The sequence below is a fragment of the Symphodus melops genome (assembly GCF_947650265.1).
Source record: "Symphodus melops genome assembly, chromosome: 22".
NCBI lineage: Eukaryota > Metazoa > Chordata > Actinopteri > Labriformes > Labridae > Symphodus > Symphodus melops.
This window is the reverse complement of record NC_136712.1, coordinates 3,438,142-3,462,645: the sequence shown is the minus strand read 5'-3', so window position 1 is coordinate 3,462,645 and position 24,504 is coordinate 3,438,142. Positions and strand designations below refer to the sequence as shown.

The following is a 24,504-nucleotide window of genomic DNA, read 5'->3' as shown; positions in this document are numbered from 1 at the left end:
GAGATTCAGAGTGTCAAATAAAACAAAGAATTTGAACAAAGCACGAGGATGATGATCTCTCAGTGATATTTATGGTCTTGGTCTTGACTCGGTCTCCATACCTAAACGTCTCCCTCTTATCTTCGTCTTGGAGCACTCTTGTCTTGGGTCTCACTGAGTGTGGTCTTGACTACAACACTACCTCAGTGTATATGTTATTATGGACTCAGTAATAAAATGCTACACGATGAGCTCGGCTGTTTTGAGCCGATGGTGGTTGTTGGTGGTCCGGCCTTGCTGCTGCATACTCTAACCCTAACCCACACCAGAGCTTATTGATTTTCTGAACCAATGAAATCGCTACACTCCAAATGAATGACTTCCTGAAAGAAAAGAAGCTTCCAAATGTATTGTTATATAATGCACATTATACTATATGTTAGGTTAATGGGACACGCAATCTCCGTAACGGTCCTTTAGCCAGATGTTGTAAATTAGCATGGGGGCACTTTGCTCTGGCTCGTCTTCAGCTGCACCTCCTTGGGCCTCCTTGTTAACAACCAGGCGGGGTGATATTCAGGTTAGCTGTTTGACATTGACATGCACATGGACATAGAGGCTCTTTTAGCAGCATGTCAGTGGAGGTTAATGGAGAGGATTTACAGGCGCTGTATGGCAGCGAGTCGCACCGTTTGTGATGGATGCAGCCAATGACCGGCTTCCTGGATCTAAGAGCACTCTGTGTCTGATAACATGCGGATCATAGATGATCATTCATACTTATCAAAGTAAAAGAAGTACATGCTGAAACTAAATGACAAATTCAGCAGCTTCTATTCTAAATTAAGCTACAGAACTACAGTTATCTACTTTTCCTGTGTGTAAGTGTAGACGGTATTCTCACAATTGTAAGTGAATGTTTCACTGCACAATAAGCCGACAGGTCTTGCGACATCCCTTTCTCAGTTACAGTAATCTGTCAGCGAGGGCGCGGTCGCTCCTCCAGGAACATGACGCTGCAGGTGGTGGAGAGATCCATCCAAGAATTAATGCAAACCGGGCCTCTATGAGATGTGCTTTAAGGGCTGTCATTGTGTTCTCACAGGTCCAAACATACCTCGACTCACAGGGGTTTACTGTATATGAGCAGTGAGTCACCTGCTGTGTAAATGCCCACCCGGGAGTGAGCAGTAAGTTTCTCCTGGGCTGATCAAACTTCATCGAAAGAAGAGAGAGAGAAGAAGAAGAAACAAGTGGGGCGGGGGGATAAAACGTGTATTTGCACAAATATGGGAGTGGTGTAAATGATACGCTCTTACTCAATGACATAGAGGTGTGTGTGTGTGTGTGTGTGTGTGTGTGTGTGTGTGTGTGTGTGTGTGTGTGTGTGTGTGTGTGTGTGTGTGTGTGTGTGTGTGTGTGTGTGTGTGTGTGTGTGTGTGTGTGTGTGTGTGTGTGTGTGTGTGTGTGTGTGTGTGTGTGTGTGTGTGTGTGTGTGGAATTTGACTTTCATTTTTGCCCTTTCATTTTGAATTTGGATATCAAGTCTGGATATAAAAAAAGAGAGTTCTTATGAACTGATGGGAGTTTGTAGTCAAATCTAAAAGAAGAGAATAAAATCGATGGACTGAAGCGGAGTCCATCAAACGGCTTGATACTCTGTTTTCACTGGGACGTAACCAGCGGGAGGTAAAAAGGTTCCCGAGAAGCGTTTAGACATCCGTTCACTGGAGCTAATTGTTGCTAATGGCAGTAGCACCTTTTAGAAGAATTGATGATGTTGTTTACTCGCCATTGCTCGGGTGTCGATATGTATCGACTGCTTGTCCGGCCTCTGACATTATCCTTTAAACTGACGCAGCTGAGCAGTTAGCCGGCCCGCTCACCTGGGATTCATCTGCGGACTTTGACGACCTCAGAGCAGACGCATCGTTCTCTTTCATTCTCAGTCACTGACGTTTTTGTTGCCAGACTTGTAACACGTCAAATATACGTTTAGAGCTGGTGGGAAGTAGATTTTTGTTTGCTTTAGCGCTGTCGGGTAGGACTGACTGACAGGACTGCTTCAGGCCACTCTTCCTTGTCATTACTTCTCGAGGTTGACTTTTTTCTTTCTGTCAAACTGGTTTTGTTCAGATACAGTATGTTCCACAAATACAGGTCTTTAACCTGTTAAAGCAGAGAGACTAGAAGAATCCTCTCGGACTCGCCTGGAGTGAGGTTTGCTTTAAGACCCTATAAACTCTCCGTTTGTGTCTAAAGCATTTTGGATGCCCGCCGAGCCTCCTCCGTGGACAGCATGGCCGTCAGCCAACGCCAATGCATAGATTCCTCTTCCTACTTTACAGTCTTTGGCCAAACATAAATATCTATCAGTGTATATCCTGTCACGTTCCTGCTGATTAGTCGAACAGGAGCGAAGGGAGCTGGAGCTCATTGTGATTGCATCCTCCACACGTGCAACACAATACATCACCGTATTGTTCCAGTGCAGAGGAGATGAAGACAGCAACTCCCAAGGAGGCAGTTTGTCAAAGCAAGAATGTGGGTGGATCAAAGACAGTAAATATTTCTCTTTGTTGTGTATTAAATAAAGACCTGTCCTGGCTGTTATTGATTGTATGTCTTTTTATTCTCCCTGAGTAGTTACTCTGCTAATAAAACCATCTCATTTGGTTTGAGCTTGTTGGAGTGCTGTAACCGTGTGTTGACAAGTCTTTGTTCTGTTTTATTGTAAACTAAAAATTCTTATGTTGACTGATATGATGATCAGTTCAGTGATCACCTGACTTCTTTTTGACAATCAAAGTTCCAGTGTTTTAAATGAATTGTAACCACTACTATAAGGCTCCTATCCTCCCCGAGTAGTAATTGCACCGACCCCGTTTTTTTTTAAGTGAAGATTCACCGCATATTGACTTTTGAGGAGCCGCCTTGTTGATCCTTTAAAAAGATTACTTTTGGACCTCATCAGCGACTGGTGCTGGAAGGTTTGACCCTAAGTGGCCCCTTAGAGTCCTCGTCCTCTCTCCAATCCCAGGAAGAGGGCTTCCTTTCTTTTAATCTCTCCACATAGCCTTGTACCCAGCAGACAGCTAAAGCTGATTGCATCCTCTTTTCCCTGAACCACAAACACACACAAATACACGCTTCAGCATCAGCACCAGCACCAGCACCAGCCTTGTTTATGACATTTGACATTTATTTGTCTCTTCAATGGAAAGAAATTGGCAACAGCAAGTCTGCCGTGCTTTTGTGTTCTCTTAATGGTTGCGGTTTCGGGAGGTTGTGTTTCCCAGTGTCATGTTTCCACTAATGTAACTATAATGTGATGGATCAGGCAGCCTTCATGCTTCAAAATGTGTTGGTAGCATTTGAAACAATCCCTGGATTTCTATGCATCTTGTGTGTAAAGCATGAATATTGGGTTTTCCTCCCCGGCATGACGGATGGATTGATTAATGGATAAGATACTCAAATGAATTGACGCCAGAGCTCCCCTTTCATTAATTATAAACCAGCTATAGCATGTGCATCAAGTAGTTCACTACTCTTCATGTTGTGTCTTTGCTGTAATCTATCTTTAAAACGGATGCCTGATTAAATGACACGGTCACAGATATTGGTTTCAGTGCATGTGAGCCAGTTGTACAACATGAAAAAAAGGGATTAAAGTGGAGAGTGTCCTCAGTTACCCTTTTCATGCTGGGCGAGTGACTGTTAGAGTCTCTGGCAACAAAAGAATTTACCTACCTACTGTCCTGTCTTGAAATGGAGGTGTAAAAAGCCCCAAATAAACCTTTTAAAAAAAAAAGAAATTGACATCCATTATGTGTTATGATACATATGGAAATGTGACCCATGTTTGTTGTTACATATCATATTGTGAGCTCCCTGCCAATATCCAGCCATATTTTCAATCCGCAGCATTGAACCTACATGAAGCTCTCACTTCTGTAGCTATTTTGGTTCCACGGCTCATATTCTCATAGGACCAGATGGACAGATCCCAATTGAAGAAAAAAAAACTTAACAAATTGAAAATGATTTCAAATGAACTTAATGAAGTTTACAATGGTTAATTCTTCCAGGATAAATGATCAGCCAGCCCCAGAGAAAACTTGTCAAATGGAGCGTTGATGGCTGCTTTGAGGAAGTGCTCAGTCATATCCTGATCCAGTCTACAGTCCACATTTAGGAAAATGAGCCTACAAGATAAGTGACAAGGCAGCTGTGGCCTTTTCCCCCCTGGTCTTTTTCTGTTTCTGTGGTGAGGGGGGGGGGGGGGTCTGCCTCAGCACTTTTGGCCTCTGTAGCCGGAGTGTTGTATGGACAGTTTTCCCCATTTAGTTATAGTTGGAAAAAACTTTTTTTTACAAGTGCATGATGGAAGAATTTGAAATGGATACAAAAAGTTTTACCATGGATGCTACAAAACATGCCATGTTGGAGAGGCTGTCTAAAAACTAACTGTCAGTCATATTTAAAAACAAGCAAAGAGGAGGCAGCTGAGGCAGACATTGGTTTCACATTTAAATTCTGGAGGTTGGCGCTTGGGTCTAACAATGCATCATACACTGATGCTTTCACAATAAAAGCTGAATAGATTCTTCTCTAGTGAGATATAAACAAAGAATGAATGAATCATCTCTTTTTGAACTATCGCTAACAGGCGTGGCAATGTGAGTGGAAACTGACGACTGGTGAAGCATTGTCTCGACAGAATCTGGTGCAAGTTATAGCTTGACTGTTACGGGATTTTATACTGTTGGATTTCTCAACTTCCAAACACTGCGGAGGTGTTCACATCAGGCAGACAAAGAAGGTTCTGTTGTCCTTGTGGTTTCATGATTGTTTGGCACTCTCCACCTTTTATCCAAAAACATCCTCTTCTATACAAATAGTCTTTGTGTTACCATTTCTTCTGATTTAACTTGTTGTCCAAGCATAATTTAGTCATTTTACCGTTTATTTCATCATGACTTTCCCTTTTAATACCTTTTAATGTTTAATTTTCTGGCATTCATATTCACTCATCAGATCTTGAATCAATTAACCTCTTAGGTTTTATTATTTGATTAAGTGGATGATATTTGATGTTTAAGAGACAACCAAGCTGTTTATTTGCTAGAAGAAGGGGAAGATGAGTTAAATGATTTGCATCTGATAGTAAACTTTAACTGCACACACCTTTTTAATTGAAGCTGTCTGGAAACAATTCAGAAACATACATATGGGAGCTAATAAGTCTAGTCAAGTTTAACTTTATTTAAAGGGCACATTTCATATGAAAAGCAACACAATCAGCTTCACATTAAGTGATAAAAAAACAATCACAAAAAGTCAAAAGTGCAAATAGAGAGAGCTTCTCTCTGCTGAATCCTTGACAGTAAGTCTCACTCTTAGACTATGTTTGTGTCTGTAGATATAAGTTGAAATCTCACATAGAAAATTCTAGATGTCTTGATCCCATTATGAGGTCAGCAGTGTCGTTTTGTTACTCGAAAACGGCGCCTGGGATTCTAACCATGATGTCCACAGAGCAGGTTCACGACCTCTCGGCCCGGCCGCAGCGCTATGGGAGAATGATGCCAGTCTGGGTCTGAGCCAGGCGTAAGCTGACACCACAACACTGAGAGACTGTGTCACTCAGAGACGACTGGTGTAATTACCGAGTCCGTCTCCACCATCAGACGTAACGTACAATGTAATGATACACATGTGAACACACAGAAGCAAAAACTCTCTCTTACACATTGAGTATCCGGTGGCCAGATATCTGATAGTGAGCGACGACCTCCGTGTGTTGATCTGAAACTGGCTTGTGGTTTAAAGAAACGGAGATTAAATTAAAGAGCCGCTGCTTAAATCCTTTAAGTCCACTGCTAATATAATTAATTGTAATTAAATAAGTCTTTATCTGCCTCAGAAAAAAAGTGGAAAAGATGACCTGCTGTTTTCTTTGTGCTGTAATTCAATCTTGGATAAGCGCCTTTATGTAAAAGTGTTGTGTAATTACGGGCTCTCTGTAAGAAGCAGTGTCACAACCTAATAGCCTTTGTGCATTTTACAGCCACGTAACTGGCTTCTGTTTACTCTAAAGGATTTAGCTTAGAAGTTCACTAAATGTTTTATTTTGTGGTGCTTTGTTGATCTGTGGATAAATTACTTTCTTGACCATTTTTTCTTTAATTTTTATTTTGAGAGCGTAGTTCGAGGTACTCATGAAACAGTTTGAATATTGTCTTTTTTTTAAAACATTTTTAACCACACAGATTATCTGTCAAGGACAGGGAGCACATCATTAATTAAATGTGTTTGTGAGTTCACAGGTTAAGTCCGGTGAAGTCCCATTCACAATTAGCAAAGCCTCGGTGTCACATTCACCACTCTCTGGAACAAAGTTGAATGCTAATGCTAAAGCTAGCTGCTTTTTTTGTCCGTGTTTGCTTTAGCTGTTGTTACACTCAACAATAAAAGAAAAGTTTGTTCTCTTGACACAATAAAACTGAACTGAACGCCTAAAAATACAAACATTGCGCGACAGCTAATCACACACAGATGCTATGCTAGCTTTAGCTCAGTTATTTTTGTCGACATCTCTTTGAAATCGAGAACTCAATGTCTCAAAATTTACACTAAATGTCTGTTTTTCTTATGCTAGACTGAAGCAGTACAACAATAACTAAAGTCTGTTTATTCCGTTTCTATTGTGCTCGTTATAATGGAGTCAGAAGTATGTTTTCCAGAAGCTTGTACATTTCAATAATCTCATTTCATGATCAAGTCACTACTCCACCCTCTTCCTCTCCCTCGGGGAAAGACTGAACGCAGATGTGCTCATTTCCTCTTGACTTGAGATTGGTACAGAGACAAGAAGCAGGCAAGATCTAAAACAGATCAGAATGAGAAGATGGTTGTTTGTGAAAGAGTGTGTTGTGGATTTTTTATTATGACTTCTTTGCTGAATAATTCGACTTCGATGAGTCTTTTGTGTCGTCTGTTTTACGGGAAAACTTACATTCATTGTATTTTTAAGTTGAGTGAAGCCATAGACTGAAAAGAAGTACAACTTACAACTACATCTGAACACAATCCTGTAAGAGACATAAGCTGCTACTGCTCTGCTAACATTATGGACCATTTTTGTCGAGGTTTTCTGGGTGAGCTCTGACTTATTTGACCCCCTGAAACCCTCCTGTGTCCTGGCTTGACTTAACCAGTTGGACTTCATCTTTTCTGAGCTGCCCATGTTGGCACCGTGATGTAAAAACGACCGCCTGCAATGGTAGCAAGCTAAGCTTTCGAGGGATTTTACAACGTTGGCACTGTGTTATTCAGTGAAAGAGGACTGGCTTTCTTTTTGTGTTGCCTTACACTGGCGTTCAAGTCGACTAATGCTTCCTTAATTATTGGCTGCATTTTGCTTGTTCTATTTTTCCCACACTCCCTCCCTCTCCTCCTCTCCTGCCTCCATCTGGCTTTTGTCCGTTTATAATGGTCTTAGCCAGCGTGCAGCTGTAGAGCTCGGCTCTTTCCTACATCTCCAGCAGCACTCAGCTGACCCACTAATAGAGGGTTTGTGTGAGGAAAAAGCCGGAGGCAGCAGAAGGAGTGCTGCAGAGCTGCAGCTTAAAACAACCCGCCTCCGATGAACCGCGTGGACCTCCTGGGGAGAAACGCTTTGAGGGAAAACACAGAAAAAGCTCCAGTGAGAGGTAAAGGAAACGCAGAGAGCAGCAACATTGGTGCAGAAGTGAATCTCTGCAGCGGAGCACCTTGAAACTTTATTTTAGAAGTGACCCCAGGTGACTTTACACTCTGTGTGGTAGTTTGTCAAGATTGCATCCTATCCTGAGACGCTGCTCCCTCAAGGTTTTGGTGCTCGCCCTTGCTGTCCAGTACTTCACCTTTCAAGTCTTAACTCAGACTCAGAAAAGATGCTGTCAAGGTTAATTCTGACATATACGCTGGCTTGTCTTTTTTACTCTACGTTTGATTGATGAGCGTATACTCAGGGACTATAAAACCACAGGACAGCAGACTTAAGAGGCAGAGTTTCACATTGTGTGACTCTGATGTTTCCCTTAATGTTGTTTACTCTGAAGCATCGTCTTCCTGATGTCTGAAGTGTTTAAGGTCTAACTCACTGCAGTTCCATAATTTAATTTTTTGTAAACTGTTTTTCTGAACAAGAAAGATTGTTAGGGCCGGTCCGACGCTTACAAGCTCAAAAACATTGAAGAATAGTGGAAATAAAAATGTAGAGCACTGCGATCATCAGATGTACAATCAGACATGGTCGATTTTGTACATGCACTCCTGCATATTTCTCTGTGTGAAATAGTGTTATCTCATTAAAAAAAACGTGAAAAATCACACTGTCAAGCAGTTTTGTAGCAGTGCAGCACTTATTAAAAAAACTAAAACTTCATATCAACATTATAAAGTATAGTTATTGCATTTGTTCTAAAACAAAATGAAAACATTGTCCATTTGGACCTTAAAAACTTGACTTGAAAACTTTGAGAGTGCGTCCATGGTCGAGCAGTTGGGTTGTTCTCCGGCCTGCAGCTCCTATCATCCATCATGTCTTTCTCCAGTCTCTCCCGTGTTTCCTGCACTGCCCTCTGTCCTGTCAAATAAAGGCATTAAAGCTCAAATCGTATAAAATACAATCAGTTTGGAAATGCGAAATGATTTTTTTTAAACAGACGACCTCAAGTGGGATTGATTGAGATTTACAGTTAAAGTGTTTATAATGTTGCTTTTCGAAATGAAAAGATGCAACAAAAAAAACTTCTTCCATCACTGCCTAATTCTTCATCAACACAGTGAACAGTTTGGTGATTCTGCTCTGAGACAAAGACACTCATGTTTCCATGTCGACCCTGCAGCAGGACGAGGCTGGACATCATCAGCTAACTGACAGGCAGAGCAGGGGGGCGAAGGAGGCGGGGCTGTCTAACCTTTAGAAGAATGTGTGTACATCCGTGTGTGTGTGTGTGTGTGTGTTTGAGAGTCATGTATCTGGGATGGGGCGTCCATTCCAACACTGTTCCAGCTGCAGGAACATTTCCATTGTCAGGCGTTAATCCGTAGTGACTTTCAGCCCCTCTGCCCTTGTCCTCATGTCCACGGGGAATCTGTGCGAAGCCCGGAGCAGGAATGTCACGGGGGCCTCAACGGAAGACCTTGACCAATCTTTTTTACTCTGCTGCGTGTGCCTACAGAGAAGTAAACCTGCAGGTATTACTCTGCAGACTTCCAGCTTGGCTTCTGTGCCTGAAAAAAAAAAACCCAAAACACACATTCATCTTTTTCTGTGTGCGCTTCAATATTGCATGAACAGACGGCACAAAGCAAGTAAATACAAGACAGTTTTTTGTTTTTTTTTATCTGGGCCACGTTTGGCTCAGGAGGATTTGGTTTCTGACTTTGGGCAGACGTGGGAAGAGGCGGCCCAGGAGAGAGGATGAAAGAAGCAGCAGGGGAGGGAAAGGGAAAATCTTGTGTACAAATCACAGCTCCGACTGAATCACTGAAAAGTGCTGATCTGGCTTCAGACTTGGCTAAATGTTCAACTCGGGGAGCCAAATGCAGAATTTAACAAGAAGGCATCCCGTAAGCCCTTTTTTTTTTTTTTTTTTTTTTTTTTTTTCACGGGTTACGGCTTCTTCCTGCTGCTGTGATTGGTGGGGGAAGAAAAAGATGCAAACCATGATCCAGTCTATAAGAGGCCTGTTAGAGAGTTACTTTGCTTTGGCAGCGTGGGTGTGAACTTTCAGCCCACACATCTAACACGACGCTTTGATCAAAAACACAGTAAACACAGCTGAAGTCTCATGACGCCTCAGATGGCTGTATCAGTTTACTGTCCGAAGAGAACAAAGTCAAAGAGAGTAAATGTTTAGCCGAGCGCTTCTTAAAAACGGCAATAAAATCCACTCATTTGCGACAATCATTTGCTTTTTATGTGTGCTTAAACACAGATAGAGAATAGCTGTGCTGCTTCTATTAAACTGCAGATATAACTGTGTGTGTGTTAAAATATCGCCTTTTGTTGTGTAAGGGTGGACGATTAAGATAGGAATGTGTTTGCCTTTGTTTGAAGCACAGTCTTTATTTCAATGTGCACAATAGCAACTGGGAAATATTCACAACTCCCCTGAACACACAGAGTTCTCTCAGGAGTTTTGTTTTGTTTTGTAGCCTTAATCTCATCGCGATGAACTCTCCATGACCTCCCTTTCTCCCCCCCCCCCCCCCTCATGTTGCCTATAAATATCTGCTGCAGCGTCACCCTCAAAACTGCTCTCCTGTCGACGCCACTGAGTATTCCTCAGATTGTGTTCCACAGACTCAATCAGGCACAGAGGTAAAGTTATAAACAATCAGTGAAATCTGACCAATCAGGCAGAGGCGTGTATGTGGACCACTTGGGTTGGTGTCACTAACCGTACAGATGTGCAGTCTTTGATCTCCTCAGCCTCTTTCTGCTGTCTTTGTCAGCATCAGGACCCTGCAGGACCTGGCTCTCTGCCACCGCTAAAACAGCGCACGCAGCTCATGATTCATTGTATTGAGTTGGCCCGAATCAGCGCACACAGTCCATTACACCACGGCCATTAGAGCTGCAATTGATCCAATTAGGCTGCCGTAGAAAGAGGGCAAGTTGACGCGTAGAAACCAGTCAAAACGCAAACTGAAGAACACGGAGAGCATGTCGAGGTGTTGTTAGCTCAGGTGGATGTGTGTGTGTGTGAGCAGGTGTGTGTGTGTGTGTGAGCAGGTGTGTGTGTGTGAGCAGGTGTGTGTGTGTGAGCAGGTGTGTGTGTGTGTGTGTGTGTGTGGGTTTAGATTGTTGTGTAAATGTTGTGGCTTCCGGCTAATGTAGATTAGGATCTGCCGCAATGTGAATCTCAGCATGCAAGGATGAACCTGTGTCAAACATTACAACTACTTCTGAGACACACACACACACACACACACACACACACACACGCACAAACACACAAACACACCAAAGACTCTGGTATGGGAGATATGACACAAATGAAAAAGCAGACCCTGATAGCAGCTGATGTTGTGCACGGACTCCAGACGAAGTTTAAAGACTTCTCTGTGTCGCTTTGGGAGCAGATAAAAACGTTGGTCAATCCTAAAGTGATGTGCAGACATTTCAAGACTGGATGGTAAAGTTAGAATGATCTCGACCAATGTACAAAATGAGTGACAAATGTGTTAACTAAACTTGAACCAGTCCTGTTATAGCTCTTGATTTGCCTTTTAACCTCCTGACCCTCATAAATGTCTCTTATATGGAGTTCTATCCTCTGAATACAAACACACACACACACACACACACACACACACACACACACACACACACACACACACACACACACACACACACACACACACACACACACACAGGCTGATGTCAAACTGCTCCTGAACATTGCCCTCTCTCTCTCTCTCTCTCTCTCTCTCTCTCTCTCTCTCTCTCTCTCTCTCTCTCTCTCTCTCTCTGCTCCTTTATGAATATTTATCTCATTTGCATACTCGTCTCATGTTTCTTCTTTCAGTTTGTGTATTAGAACAGAGACGAGCTGATTCACTTCTGTTCATTTGCTCTTCTTCTTCTTCTTCTTCTTCTTCTTCTTCTTCTTCTTCGTCTTCTTCTTCTTGCACTGCCTTATTATTTAAACCCAACATGTGCTCACTCTCAAACTGCACAATTACTTCCTGTTTCAGTATTTAAACCACATGTGACTGCCAGTGCTCCTGCTCACACTCTTCTTCTTCCTCCTCCTCCTCCTCCTCCCTATGCAGGATCTGTCTGAGGACCGGGACCTGGACGGGTTCGGAGAGCAGACCGCAGACGTTCATAACAGATTAGCAGACGTCGGCAGCGGGACACCGAGGAGCAAAATGGCGTCCATCCCGGAGTTCTATGCGGGAAAGAACGTTCTGATCACGGGGGCCACGGGCTTCATGGGGAAGGTGCTGCTGGAGAAGCTGCTGCGGTCGTGCCCCGAAGTCAAAACCCTCTACATCCTGGTCAGACCCAAAGCTGGTCAGTCCATGCAGCAGAGGGTCAGCGACATGATGACCTGCAAGGTAAGAGGGCACACATATATTTGAAATACAGACGTCCATTAACGTGTGTAAACACTGAAAACCATTCCATCTGAGCTCCTGTTAAAGCAGCGTGTCGGAGTCTGTCAATCAAAAAAAGTGACATCATGTAAATATGGATATTTGACTAGTGGGCTGTTGATTCAAATCCCCATTTACAGGAAGTCTGGTTCAAATGGCGTTGCCATTGTGAGTGTTTCATAAAGCTACACAGAGATGAGCCTGTGAGTTATGGCCCCGGCTGCTGTTGCCATGGTTATACGAGCTTAATGACCCAGGAAGAGTCCAATAGTTCATCAGTGAGCCGCTGCAGGGAGACACTGGGAGTCAGAGAGCCAAACGAGGAGTCAGATGGAGAGTACTGCAAAGTGAGCTCGAGAGGAAGCTGCAGCGTCGCGTTCAAAGAGAGAGAGAGAGAGAGAGAGAGAGAGAGCGAGATCAGTGGGGAGAAGGAGATCCAAAACGTGTGGTATCATGGCCCGAGCAGCAAAAAAGCATGACTCAACAAAATCCCTTCCAAACTCCACTGGACTCGATGAGGTTTAAAAGCACTGACGTCGTGTGCGTGTTGATGCGCGGCGGCGGCGGAGCAGCTGCTGCGTGCTCGTGGCGCTCCGCTCCGCTCGGCTGTTGTTGGCCTCAAACTGTCAGCACACCTAAGAAAGTCACACTTTGGCTGATTCCCCCGTCCTCCGTCTGCGCCTCTCTCTAGCAGCATCTATTTTTATCACTCTCATTGAACCCAGGTAGTGCATTCATTATTATTGCGTCCCTTTTATTTCACTGGACATGTTTTGTTTGTTCTCTCTTTATTTCTTCCATCTGAGTTTTCTGGGGAGTTTCAGGGAGTTTTTGAACATTAGGTATGATAGTTTCATACCGTGCCCGGGCTACCTTCATATCGCTGATCACTGTATTCATATGCACAGCAGGTGGCGATACAGCAGGTGGTGGAAGCTACAGGCGAACCTAGTTGTCCACTCACAATGAAGCGAAGTGAAACGTGCATATTAAGAACTCCTGTAAACCAGCGTGATCCTTCACGATCAGTTCATTTCTCTTCTGCTTGTGTTTGCACTATTTGCTCTTTGACTGATTTCCATTGGATTTTGCTTCCTCCTAATAGTGTGTCCGCTATCAGGACACCGCTTGACGCTCTGCCAAGTACACACTCACTCTTGCCAGCTCCGTCTGGAGTGATGTCATTCAATTTCCACCACCGAGCCTCGAGTACTAATTGCTATTCATGCCAGTCGTCAGGTCAGTTTTATTCTAATCAGCGCCAGGATAATTCATGAGGCTTTTGTTTCTCGAGGAGCCTTTCCTCTCATCCTTCAAGACGGGGCCAGTATCTGTCTGACCACTCGTTGCTAGGTAACCGTCAAGAGATCTGTCCTGTCCTTTCTTTTCTTTCTTTTTTTTTCTTTTAAAAGGATGTAATCGGGACAGCTGCCCCCGGGGAGGAAAAGAACATGCTGATAGGAATCTTATTGTCGCATCTCAGCTGCTTCTGTCTGTCTGTCTGTCTGTCTGTCTGTCTGTCTGTCTGTCTGTCTGTCTGTCTGTCTGTCTGTCTGTCTGTCTGTCTGTCTGTCTGTCTGTCTGTCTGTCTGTCTGTCTGTCTGTCTGTCACGTCAAGCACTTGATACAAGTCGGCCTCCGGGTGAAACGAGGCCTCTCTCTCCTTCTGTGTAGCACACTTTTTTTTTTCCCGCCCACCAGCTTGCCGTTGGACACAGTGACAGTTGTTGAGGCTGTGCAGCATCTTCAAACCGCAGGTGGAGCGATGTCGCTGCGACGCATCAGGGTGGGGGGGAACGCTTCGGTGGGAGGGGATCTTGGGGGAATGTTGCCGACAAAGCAGAAGTACTGAAGGTGATTTACTCGGTGTAACTCCTAACGCCGTCTGAGAAGCACTCTGTGACCTCGGCGCCTTGCTCTTATGTCACAGCTGAAAAAGAAGCCACACCTGCTTCCTTTCTATTCATGAAGAGGTGTGTGAGGGCAGGCACATGTCTACGCCACAGAGCGAAACGTGATGGATCAAAGTATTTATTATCCAGCTACAGTTCCTTGTAGCACAAAATGCGAGTGTCATATGAGTGTTTTTTTTCTGCAGTGTTTGCTTCTTAAAAAGCAAAAACTGTTTCCTTTCTATTCGCCTTCTCAGGTTTACTCCACTCGGGCTCGATTGTCTGCATTCACAGCCAGGTGATCCTTCTCAGCCGTACACATATTCAAGCTTTTTTGGATTCAAACAGGTGACTCTGGGTTTTTTTTCGATGAAATCCTCACCCGCATTGTTAGCGGCGACTGTCAGCTCAGGCGCACCTGACGCATTCGCCTCTCAATCCGTGAAGCAAGATCAGACTGTTCCTGACCTCTTCATGATCTTCTGTTCAGAAAATCATGCGCTAAACCCTGCAGTGGGTAAACGTGGTGGTGTGCTTATTTTCGGCGTGTTCACCATTCAGGAATGAGAGTGAGCAGGTCGACAGCTCTGCACGTCGCGAGCTATTTGAGCGACAACCAACAGCTCTGCAAATCCTCCTGAGGGGACCCGATGTTTCTGCGTATAATTAGGCCACAAATTAACTCCAATTTATGACACAGATGAGCACATTAAAACGTCACAGGTGGAGTCGTTAAGTGAGCAGAGACATGCGGGGGGGGGGGTGGGGGGGGGGGGGGGGATTGTTGACGACACAGCATATGCAGCAGTACGGCTCCACAGATATCTACAGCAGCAGCATTCCCAGTATGTCGTAATGGATCTTACCATTTCATTAGAGCTCTGATAAAGACGCAGTGCTTTTAGGAGTGCTTATTAAATCCAGAATTGTATTGGACATCAAATCTCGCCTTCTCTTTGTCTTTGAGGAAAGACATACTCAGATGGTAAAAGAAGAAAAAAGAAAACCCCGGAGTCAGAGATTAAATGGTACCTCGATACGAAGCCTTACAAACACCTTCAAACAGAGACTATGGTTCAACAAAAAGAGGCCTGGCACGTGATGGTTCCATCTCCTTCCATGTTCAGAGGCTGGAGCCGTCCAAGTGGGCAGCCCGGGGGCTTTCGTGGCTGTGTGTATATTTGTGTTATTGATCAGGTCAGGATTTATGAAACACAGTGGTATGACTGATGAGAAGCTGCCCTGTCTCTTTATCTTCCTGTGCAACACATTTTGTAAGAGTGGCTCTTTAAGGGGGAACGTTTTGTAATCCAACCATGATTCTATCAGTGTATGAAATAATGGGCGTAAATGTTGCAGAGACGTTCTGCTGACAAAGACGAGAGTTTGGTGCCACATTCCTGCTCTAGGCTGACGTCCATCTCAGCCAAGAATACCGTATAGTGCGTCATTCAATCTTCATATTGTTGTCCATGAATGTAATCCAGGCAGTTATTACGTTGTGAACAGAAAATCATTTGAGAAGCAAACAAACAAAACAGGTTTTTGTCAGAGAGGATCGTGTTTTTGTTTTTTTAAGATTACAGCCTGCAGCAGCTCTTGTCTTAAATTGTGAAAAACAATCTGTTCCAGTCAACCAGTGTGCTTCAATAGTTGAGCCTGTAACACAGGTTTGACAAGACCCAGAACAACAATCACATGTGGGGTACGTGAAACCACGTGTGTGCCTGCAGTTTCTGCAGGGAAAAAAAAAAGTGCCCAAGGCTCTTCTGTTCTTTTCGCTTCCTGCACTGCAATGTTTAGAAGGCTTAATTTGCATTTGACAGAAGGGAAGGAACTCAGGGTTTCTTGACATAAGTGTCGAGAATTTGAGGATTTAATTTTCTACAATACATCAAATATGAAGAGAGCTGCAAAAGAAAAAAACTGTGTTTGCAGAGGACAATGCCAATAAAACCACAGGGTGGACCGTCAGACGGCTCTGCGTAAGAATCAAACACACCTTTGGACATCACTGCATGGGTTAGAGATGTGAACACGGTGCATCGCTGCAGCTGAAGTTGAACCATGCACAGAGGAAACCCGATATTAAACTGGTCCCGTTGGGCCCGCAGATTTCTCTGGGCATGGCTCATTTAAAAAAGAGAGTGAACATTTGACTTAACTCTGTTTGAAAATGCTTCAAATTTTTAGTCACAATTATTTTCCAGATCCTCAAATTCTGTCTTTACTTTCATTTTACAAAGCGTCCAAACTTTAAAGGCATTGGAGGTTTTATTTAAATAGAAGCTCAAAGAAGCATTACGCTCATTTCCCCTTTTGTATCCTGCTTAATTCATGTGGTATTGAACAAAGACTCAAAGACCTGCAGCACAGATGATAAAGTCACTTTTATTTTTTTGTGCTTCTGCTCTTCAAGGGTAATGAAATTCTCCTTGAGTCAGCATGAGATCACCGTCTCAAAGACAGGAATGTGATGCTCCCAGCATACCGAGCGCCAAGCCCAGAAACTCTGCATACGCTGTCACCGTAAACCCCATTACTCTGCTCATATTGATCTTTTCAATTGAGTTGTGTACAGTGTTACCCCGAGGCAGACATGAGAAAATCCTCCTTTTTCAGTATTTTAGTGTGATGAGCTGCGGTCCTCGCTCACTCAGCTCTTAAGAATCAGTTTAGAAAGAGGCCATTGAGGAGATAGCAGGGACCATCTCCCTAAAGCTGATGGATCCATTAGTGTCACAATGTTTTTAGACCGCTCCTACGATCAACCAGAACACCTGGTCCATCATGCATATGAAGCTGAGCTCTGTGATCCACCTTTCACCCTTTACTTCACAAAAGTTTGTTGTCTAAACTCTTGTCAAATAGAGATGAGTGGTCCAACCTTTCGATGTCAGATATTGATCCGATACCTGGACTGTGAGAGTCTGCGGGACCAATCCGATCCGTGGACGGGACTCATGCATGCGTAAGGCAGCGTCAGGTCTTCCCAACTTAGTGATTACGGGGCTTCCTTCTTGGACTGTCTCTCTTTGTGTTGCAGTCATTCGTATACACATGATTAGTGACAAACGCAGATGTGTTTAGTATGAAGAGTTCAGAAGAAATTCATATTCTGCATTCGTTCTGCACAGCACAGAGAAGTTATAAAATGTGCATAGCTTGAAAACAACACAGTATCAAAAATGATCTGACAGCTGGAGAAGCTGATACAATCGAACTTTTGCCTCCATGTTTCCTGTACAAGTTTTCTGCCATCGCCTCAGTGATCGGCTTCAGAACCCGCAGCTGTGACCTCCACTCCGTCTCTGACAGTGTAAAAAGCTTGGTCATCATTAGCTCGACTTCACACTGCTTCCAATTGCTTCACCCCCCCCCCCCCCACACACACACACACACACACACACACACACACATACACACACACACACACCCGCCACTTTTCCTCTCAAGACTTTGCAGAGTTGACCTTTTACCATCATAAACTTTTTGAACAATGCTCAGAATGCATTTTCCCTTTTTTCGCTCTCCTCACCACTTTCGAGCCTCCTCTAAGTTTTTTTTTTTTCTCTTTCACTTTCCCTCGCCGTCATCCTTTTTCTCGCGAGGGGAAAAAGGTCCACTTGAAGAGGGGCGGTGAAAGGATTGGAGCCCAGTTAAAGGGCAGTTATTGAGAAGAGAGGCTGTTTGAATGGCATCTCGGGTTGCCTGGGCTGAAAGGAAAGTGCCATTAGTGTTGGGTTTCTGTGAAGGTCCAGAGAGCGGCTGCTTCAAGCACTCTTGATGGATGATTTATTGGCCTCGGTTCTTAAAAAATGTCCAACATAGAAGAAGGACAAATGGTGGCGTCATTCACCAGCTACGAGTTTATGAACAAATAACACACAGAGTGACTTACCCTGACCTTGATCATTGCTTGTTTAAGGCCATGGTTTGTTTGAACGAGCACAAGATGCACTACATAAACACTTGTGGCGACCCTGCGGGACAAACAGTGGTGAGGTTTTTCTTTTTTACCCTCAAGAGCGTTTGAGGAAATGCAAACTGGTGGACTATTGTCTTCCTGTTACAAAGCAGTTTTCTCACAGAGGCCTGTGGGTCGGAGAAGGGTGCGATGGTAAATGTGAGCGGTGGAAGGCTGGCACAAGAAAAGTACCTTTTTTAACAATGCGACCATACAATCCCACAATGCCATGCTCGGCCTCTGCCCATAACAAAGAGCGCTCTGAAGCCCACACTCGATGCACTCGCTCAACCCGCTGACCCTGATGCCCCGGTTGTCCTCTGGAGCCTTCGATAGTTTGTTTTTGGCTCAGTGTAGCTTTGCAAATATAGTGTTTGTTTGAGTATACCTGGTAGATTCTATAAACTGCTTGTAACGGGCACGCGGGACGAATTGAAAGCCAAAAAAATCCTTCTTGTTAACTATTTTGAAGCCTTGAGTTCTGCATTTTTGTGGTATGGAGTTGAGCTTGTGTATCGCTTTTCCAGTCCTCTGACTACTCAAAGTGCTTTGACACCTACACCTTCACACACTGGTGGTAGAGGCTGCTGTGTAAAGTAACCATCAGAAGTAACTAATCCCATTCACACACATTTACACACCGCTGACAGAGCAGTAGGTAGGACCTCCGGTTCAGTTACGACTGACTCCACCAACCGAGCTACATGCTGACACTGGCAGCAGCCTCAAAGTGACGAGCATCAGGGTCGGGTCAAATTGACCCACCTTGAATATAATCTATCACGTCTAGGAGCTTGGAGTGAACAACAAGTTCTCCCAAACATCCCTGCAGATATCAGGAACAACTGTTGAGACTCTCCAAGCTGTCCTTGGTTTCTAGACGAAGCTGATCAGGTCTGACATCAGGAACAGTGATTTAAAGTTACACATTTAATCAAGTCATAACAGAAAGTCCACCACAGGGATTTAAGACTGGTGCTTACAAACCCACAATTTCCATTGTTTCATCGAGCAAAAGTTTAAAAAAGAACCAAAGCTTTATTAAAAACTCTTGATCTTCAGTCATATTTTTAACTACAAGCTGTTGCGAGGAGAAGAGTCTAAATTGAACTTCATAGATAACAAACGTATTTGAAAAACTTAGACAGTTTATCAGAGTTTTTTCTGCATTATTTAGACAATTAAAAAAATGTAATAAGTCAATGCTGATTACTGAGGACTTAGTGTTTTTGTTGCTGTGGTATCAAAACAGATGTATTTGATTCTTACAAAGATCTATTAGGACGACTCTAACTGTGTTTTTCCTGTCTTTAAGACCAAGACTTGGTATGTGGATCAAACGGCAGACATCGCTGAATATCGTCACAGGTCATTTTTTTTGCCTTGAGATTGTTTTTGCCTCTCTGAACTATTTTACCTGATGTGTCCCTCACCGATAACAGGATGTGACGGGGGGCAGCTGGTATCAGGGCAGTGAGAAGATAAAAGGAGATCTAAGATTTAAAAAAAAAAACATCCTGTCTGTTATAAGACTGAATTTCATTTCCATGACTCTCCTTGAACCCTCGACCAAGATGGTTTTGCTCCTTGTTATCTGCACCGTATTTTGTAAATACTACTTCCCATATGTAAATACTTGCTGCTGTTTTTTATCCTGCACGACGAGGCCGATGCAACGAAGCGTCGCTCTTATCTGCTCTGTGAAAGTTCCAGTTTGAATGACAAGAAAGAGAGTCGAGCTTTTGTGGATAAGGGACTGCTGCCAAAAAAAACAAACCGGCTTGTTTTTTTTTTTTTGCTGCCAAGCTACGCACCTTCAAGAGGAAGTTGAACTGTGGTCAGAACATCACATCAACACCTCTGTGAATCACACAGTGAAAAAAATGAACATTTTGTGCAGTTAAACACGGATCCATTTGGCATATTTGGACGGATTTTTTTTGCATAAAAGCTGCTCTTCTCCTCCTGCCGCCCTTTTTAGCTCTGCTCCTGCCAGCTGTTGGCTTAAAGAACAGGGAGGGAAACCACTAATATTTAGGTATTACATCATAATCGCAGTGCTACACTGTGATGCAGAAAATACAGCATGCATCCCTCCCCCCCAGTTGGGAGTTGTTGTGGGTTACAGCCTTACATACTGTGCATCATGGCTGGTGACTAATGTGGGCAGAGAGGGCTGATTTGGGGAAGCAAGTGAGACGTCATATGGGGATACAGAACATCAATATAAACAGCTGCTTGAAGCTGTCGAATTCATCATCTCTCCTCTTCTGATCCGTCCTCACAGAGCGGCAATTTCATAACACGGAGAGGTGAGAGAACACACTTCCCCTCCTTATTTTTTTGTAACCTTTTTTTTTTTTTTTTGCGATCTCTCTGCCACCTCTGAGCGAAACCACGTCAGCCATGTTGGCAGCAAAAAAGCAACGCTTCTCTCTGCAACTCCCCGATTGCAGCTGCTGCACACAGGGAAAAAAAGCATGACGCAACCCCGACATCCGACTGACTCTCTCTGCTTCCTTTGGTTAGTGTCTCCCAGTTCAAACCAGTGGAACAGAGCTGCGGGGGGGGACTGTGCTCAGCGCGCTGCAGGGTGCAGCAGAAAGTGGGGCAGCAAAAAGGGGGTGGTTATAGCTCACTTTCCCCCCCCCCTCTCTCCATGTTGGAATGTCATCTGCAGCTCTCGGTTAGCAAACAGCAGTGCAAACAGGTGGAATAATATCACCAATGAAGGGCTTTGTGTGGTGTGTCACACAGTTGGTTGTGCAGCAAATGTAGTGCAACAGACTTGTAATCATCTGTCACACAGCTCTGGAGCAGCACATTTGACCCCTCTGATGGACTCTCATATTTAAAGAGGATTATAAAGATAAAATATTTGACTTTAGGGTGGCTCGTCAGACAAACTGGCCTAAAGTGGTAAAAAAAAAAAGAGTTCTTTTGAACCTTCTAGCTTCCTGTAGTCTCAGACAAACTGCTTTAGATTGACTTGGCTCGTGACACAGCGCAGAGGGTGAAAAGTTCAGTCGTTCTCGGTTGACGTATGTTTGAGTATGTACAGAACTCGTCTGTACAAAGAGGAGTGTTGAAAGTCTTTCAGGGAACGCGTCTGAATGGCCTTGACAAAGAAACCTCAGTGGTTCACTGCCCAGGTGCAGCCCAGCCCAGCTGTCACATCTCCTGCAGTGTAAATATTGTTTTTTTTAATGAATGAAAATAGTTTCAGAGAAGACTAACAAGTGGTTAGATGACTCACCGTCTTGGCTGTAAGGCTCTGTAACAAATAGTAAGGGATGTTTTCTCAGGATTTATCCAGATTTGTCGACTTGAAAATGTTGACCCACCTGACTTTTTGTTTAACGTGGAGGATTTGAGTTGGTCTCTCAACCTGCTGTTCCGTACAGGACTGCAGTGAGGCCTCATGATCACTTGCTGCGACGTGAGAGTGCCCGATGTGATGTGAGGGTGAAAGTATGAAGACATTTTGACGAGCTGTTATTCCTGTTGTGCTCTCTCCTCTCCTCCCTCACTGACGCAGGCTGGCGACTGTGAGTCACCATGGTTACGGGGACGCACTGTGTCTGTCACTGAACTTTTATTGTTCGGTCTTTATTTTGCTGCCACACAGTAAGATTTAAAGTCAGAACACAAAACAGTTTTTGAACATGTTGAGAGCAAAAATAATTTTCCACTGATGTGTTCTTTAGTTCCATTAATAATGTTAAATTAAATAGATGTTTTAAAACAATACCACATTTCTTGATTCTGATTCTGATGCTTGTTTCCTCAAATCAAAACAAGGAGCAACATTTTTTTTTTTTTTTTAACATCAGAGATCCTCGTGAATAGTGTGATGACACCTTAGTGGGACATTAGCCCTGCATACTTTTTTTATTCCAGCGAAGCGTCATGTTTGCATACCGGTGGGGATTGGAATGTAAATATATATTCTGGAAAGTTGGTTGAGCTGAGCAGCACTTCAGTGAAAGCTTGACTGTGGAGGTGAAACAGATTTGACTCTTTTCCTCGATGATGATTCACCTGTTTTTGTGACATCCACGCGTCGAGGCCAGGAGACGTATTTCTGCCTGAGGTCTTTTATGCAAAGCGTCACAATGGCTGTCACAGCTGACGTGAGCTCATTTGCATCACTTATGGAGCTTTTTTTAAGGTTTAGCTTGAGTCAGATTGCCTCCAGCTCTTGTCTAATTAGTGAATAACTATGAGTGGCCTTCGCTCTATTTATTGTCTTTTAAACCTTGAGTATTGGCGTGAAAACAGATCTTCATGTGTGTTTGATTTTCTGCAGCTTTTCGACCGGGTGCGAGAGGACAACCCCGACTTTCACCAGAAGATCATCCCCATCAGCAGCGAGCTGACGCAGCCCGGCCTCGCCATCAGCCCAGAGGACGTGGAGCGACTCACCGCCTGCATCAACGTCGTCTTCCACTGCGCTGCCACCATCCGCTTCGACGAGCCGCTCAAGTAAGACATCACGTATATAACCTACTCTTTACCATGCGTTTGATTTACATAAATGTAAAAGATACTTAAACACCGTGTGACATGTTCAAACGATTTGAAAACCACTTTATTTTCAAACCCGGGGTTACTGCTCTGTGTTTCCCTGAAACATTTTGTTTATGTAAATGTTTTGACTTGTGAAGACCAAGCAGAAACATCCAGTGCTGTAACACAGAGCCAAATGTGCAAGTGCAAAAAAACTGCAGTTCCTTCAGTGTCCACTTGAGGCTAGCTACAAAAGTCTTTGGGTCATAATTAAAATTCCCATTTTCACAGAGGAATCATCATTTTTAAACACTACAGTGGGCTGTTTGTGTCATTCGATTATATATAGGCTCCACCTCTTTGGCTGCTCTGCTGTCAATGTTTGGCTTCAAAACTCCACTTCAGAAATGAATGTGTGACATCAGTGAGACTGCGTCCATGTTTTATACAGACTATGGTTGAGGTCTTCCTGATGTGAAGCATCAGAGGAGCTGATCTGAGACGAAGAGTGAGCAGAAGAGTTCATGAAAAGGTTTTAAGGATGTGGAAACACCAACGGTTTGTAAAATCACAAGTCACTCACGGTACAGCACGTCACGGTTCCGTCTTGTGACAGGACGCCACACTGACCACAGATAACTTCCTGAGGTCGTGAGGTAGTTTAAACCTCTCGGCAGAGTCCAGACCTGTGACGACCCAGCAGACACATCTGGATGGGATTCAGACGTTCAGAGTTGTAACGGTGACATCATCCTGTGGGTGCTTTTTCGAGCACGTCGTCTGCAGAAATTAATTGCAATATGTTCCTCACTGCAGTCTCTGTGGATAAGGCTGGAACACACGGATGACTCCATGAGAGGGCGGATGTTGGATGTTGTGTCATCAGTGATCTGCGGCCGCTTCAGGCTGCTCTGCTCTTATTGGGTGCTGGTGCACGGACAGTGCATTATGTGTGTATATATATATGTGTGTGTGTATATATATATATATATATATATATGTATATATATATAATGGTGACCTAGCTATTATTATTTCTTCTGTGAATGATGTGCTGCTGCTCTGCCTCTACCAATCAGTCCTGTTACTTTACTGAGGTTTATATTTGATAAATGATAGAAGTGATCATAACACGGCTGGGTGGCAGCGTCTGCAGAGGAGCAACGTCAAGTTGGTTTGCAGATTGTGGCGAACATTAGCCCAGAACATTTGAAGCATTGAAAGCACTCATCGCATTTATTCATGGTTGACTTTAATCTGCTCTGTGTGCAGTTTAGTCTCCTAGTTCTCTGATGTCAATGACTACAGAGTCTCACCTTCCCGGCAGACACAGAGTCACCTGCTGCCTTCATCTAAATGGATTCTGTATCCACACCTTAACGTCTTCCTGAGGATTCACGCTTTGAAACAATTTCCCCAAATGTGAATAATAAAATAATTTGAATTTAATTTGAATTCGAGTCTCAAGTTGTTTTGATTCAATTGATTTGTTTCAGGACTTGAATATGTGCTCAGCGACAGCGAGGAAAACAAAGCGCGTCTTGTTCTCATGTCAGGTGTCTCTGCACTGTTTCAATGCGTGCATGTGCGTAGGCAGATTACTCATGTTTAATGTGCTGTTGGACGGCTCCTCAAGTTTTCTGGAGGAGTGCGCTTGAAGGCGGGGGGACACCTGTTAGGTCTGAGTGACAGCTCAGTCAGGATAAAGATGCTTCATGCGGCCTCATATTGATCTGCACTGCCTCCACGTCTCTCTCTCTCTGCGTTCCTGCTGACTGGCTCTCTCTCTCTCTCTCTCTCTCTCTCTCTCTCTCTCTCTCTCTCTCTCTCTCTCTCTCTCTCTCTCTCTCTCTCTTCATCTTCTGTTTCCGAGCGGCCTTCGCCTGCACTCGTCCATTCTTTGCTCTCATGTTCACTTTCTACCCCCCCCCCCCCCCCCCCCCCAAGTCTCTCTTGCGCAGCAGCCTCGTAAGCAGAGCGGAGACATAAATCAGA

The 24,504-nt window shown here is 43.9% G+C and overlaps 1 protein-coding gene across 3 annotated transcripts in view; it reads left to right on the top strand.

Annotated features, from left to right (window-relative positions):
* Positions 1-24,504, top strand: part of LOC306817986 (fatty acyl-CoA reductase 1) — a 41,977-nt gene that overhangs the window by 4,532 nt on the left and 12,941 nt on the right. For all 3 annotated transcript variants that reach the window (XM_079335294.1, XM_079335292.1, XM_079335293.1), the window contains exons 2-3: positions 11,815-12,102; positions 22,310-22,485. In XM_079335294.1, coding sequence (XP_079191420.1) covers positions 11,815-12,102; positions 22,310-22,485 — 464 coding nt within the window. The remainder of the gene's footprint in view (positions 1-11,814; positions 12,103-22,309; positions 22,486-24,504) is intronic.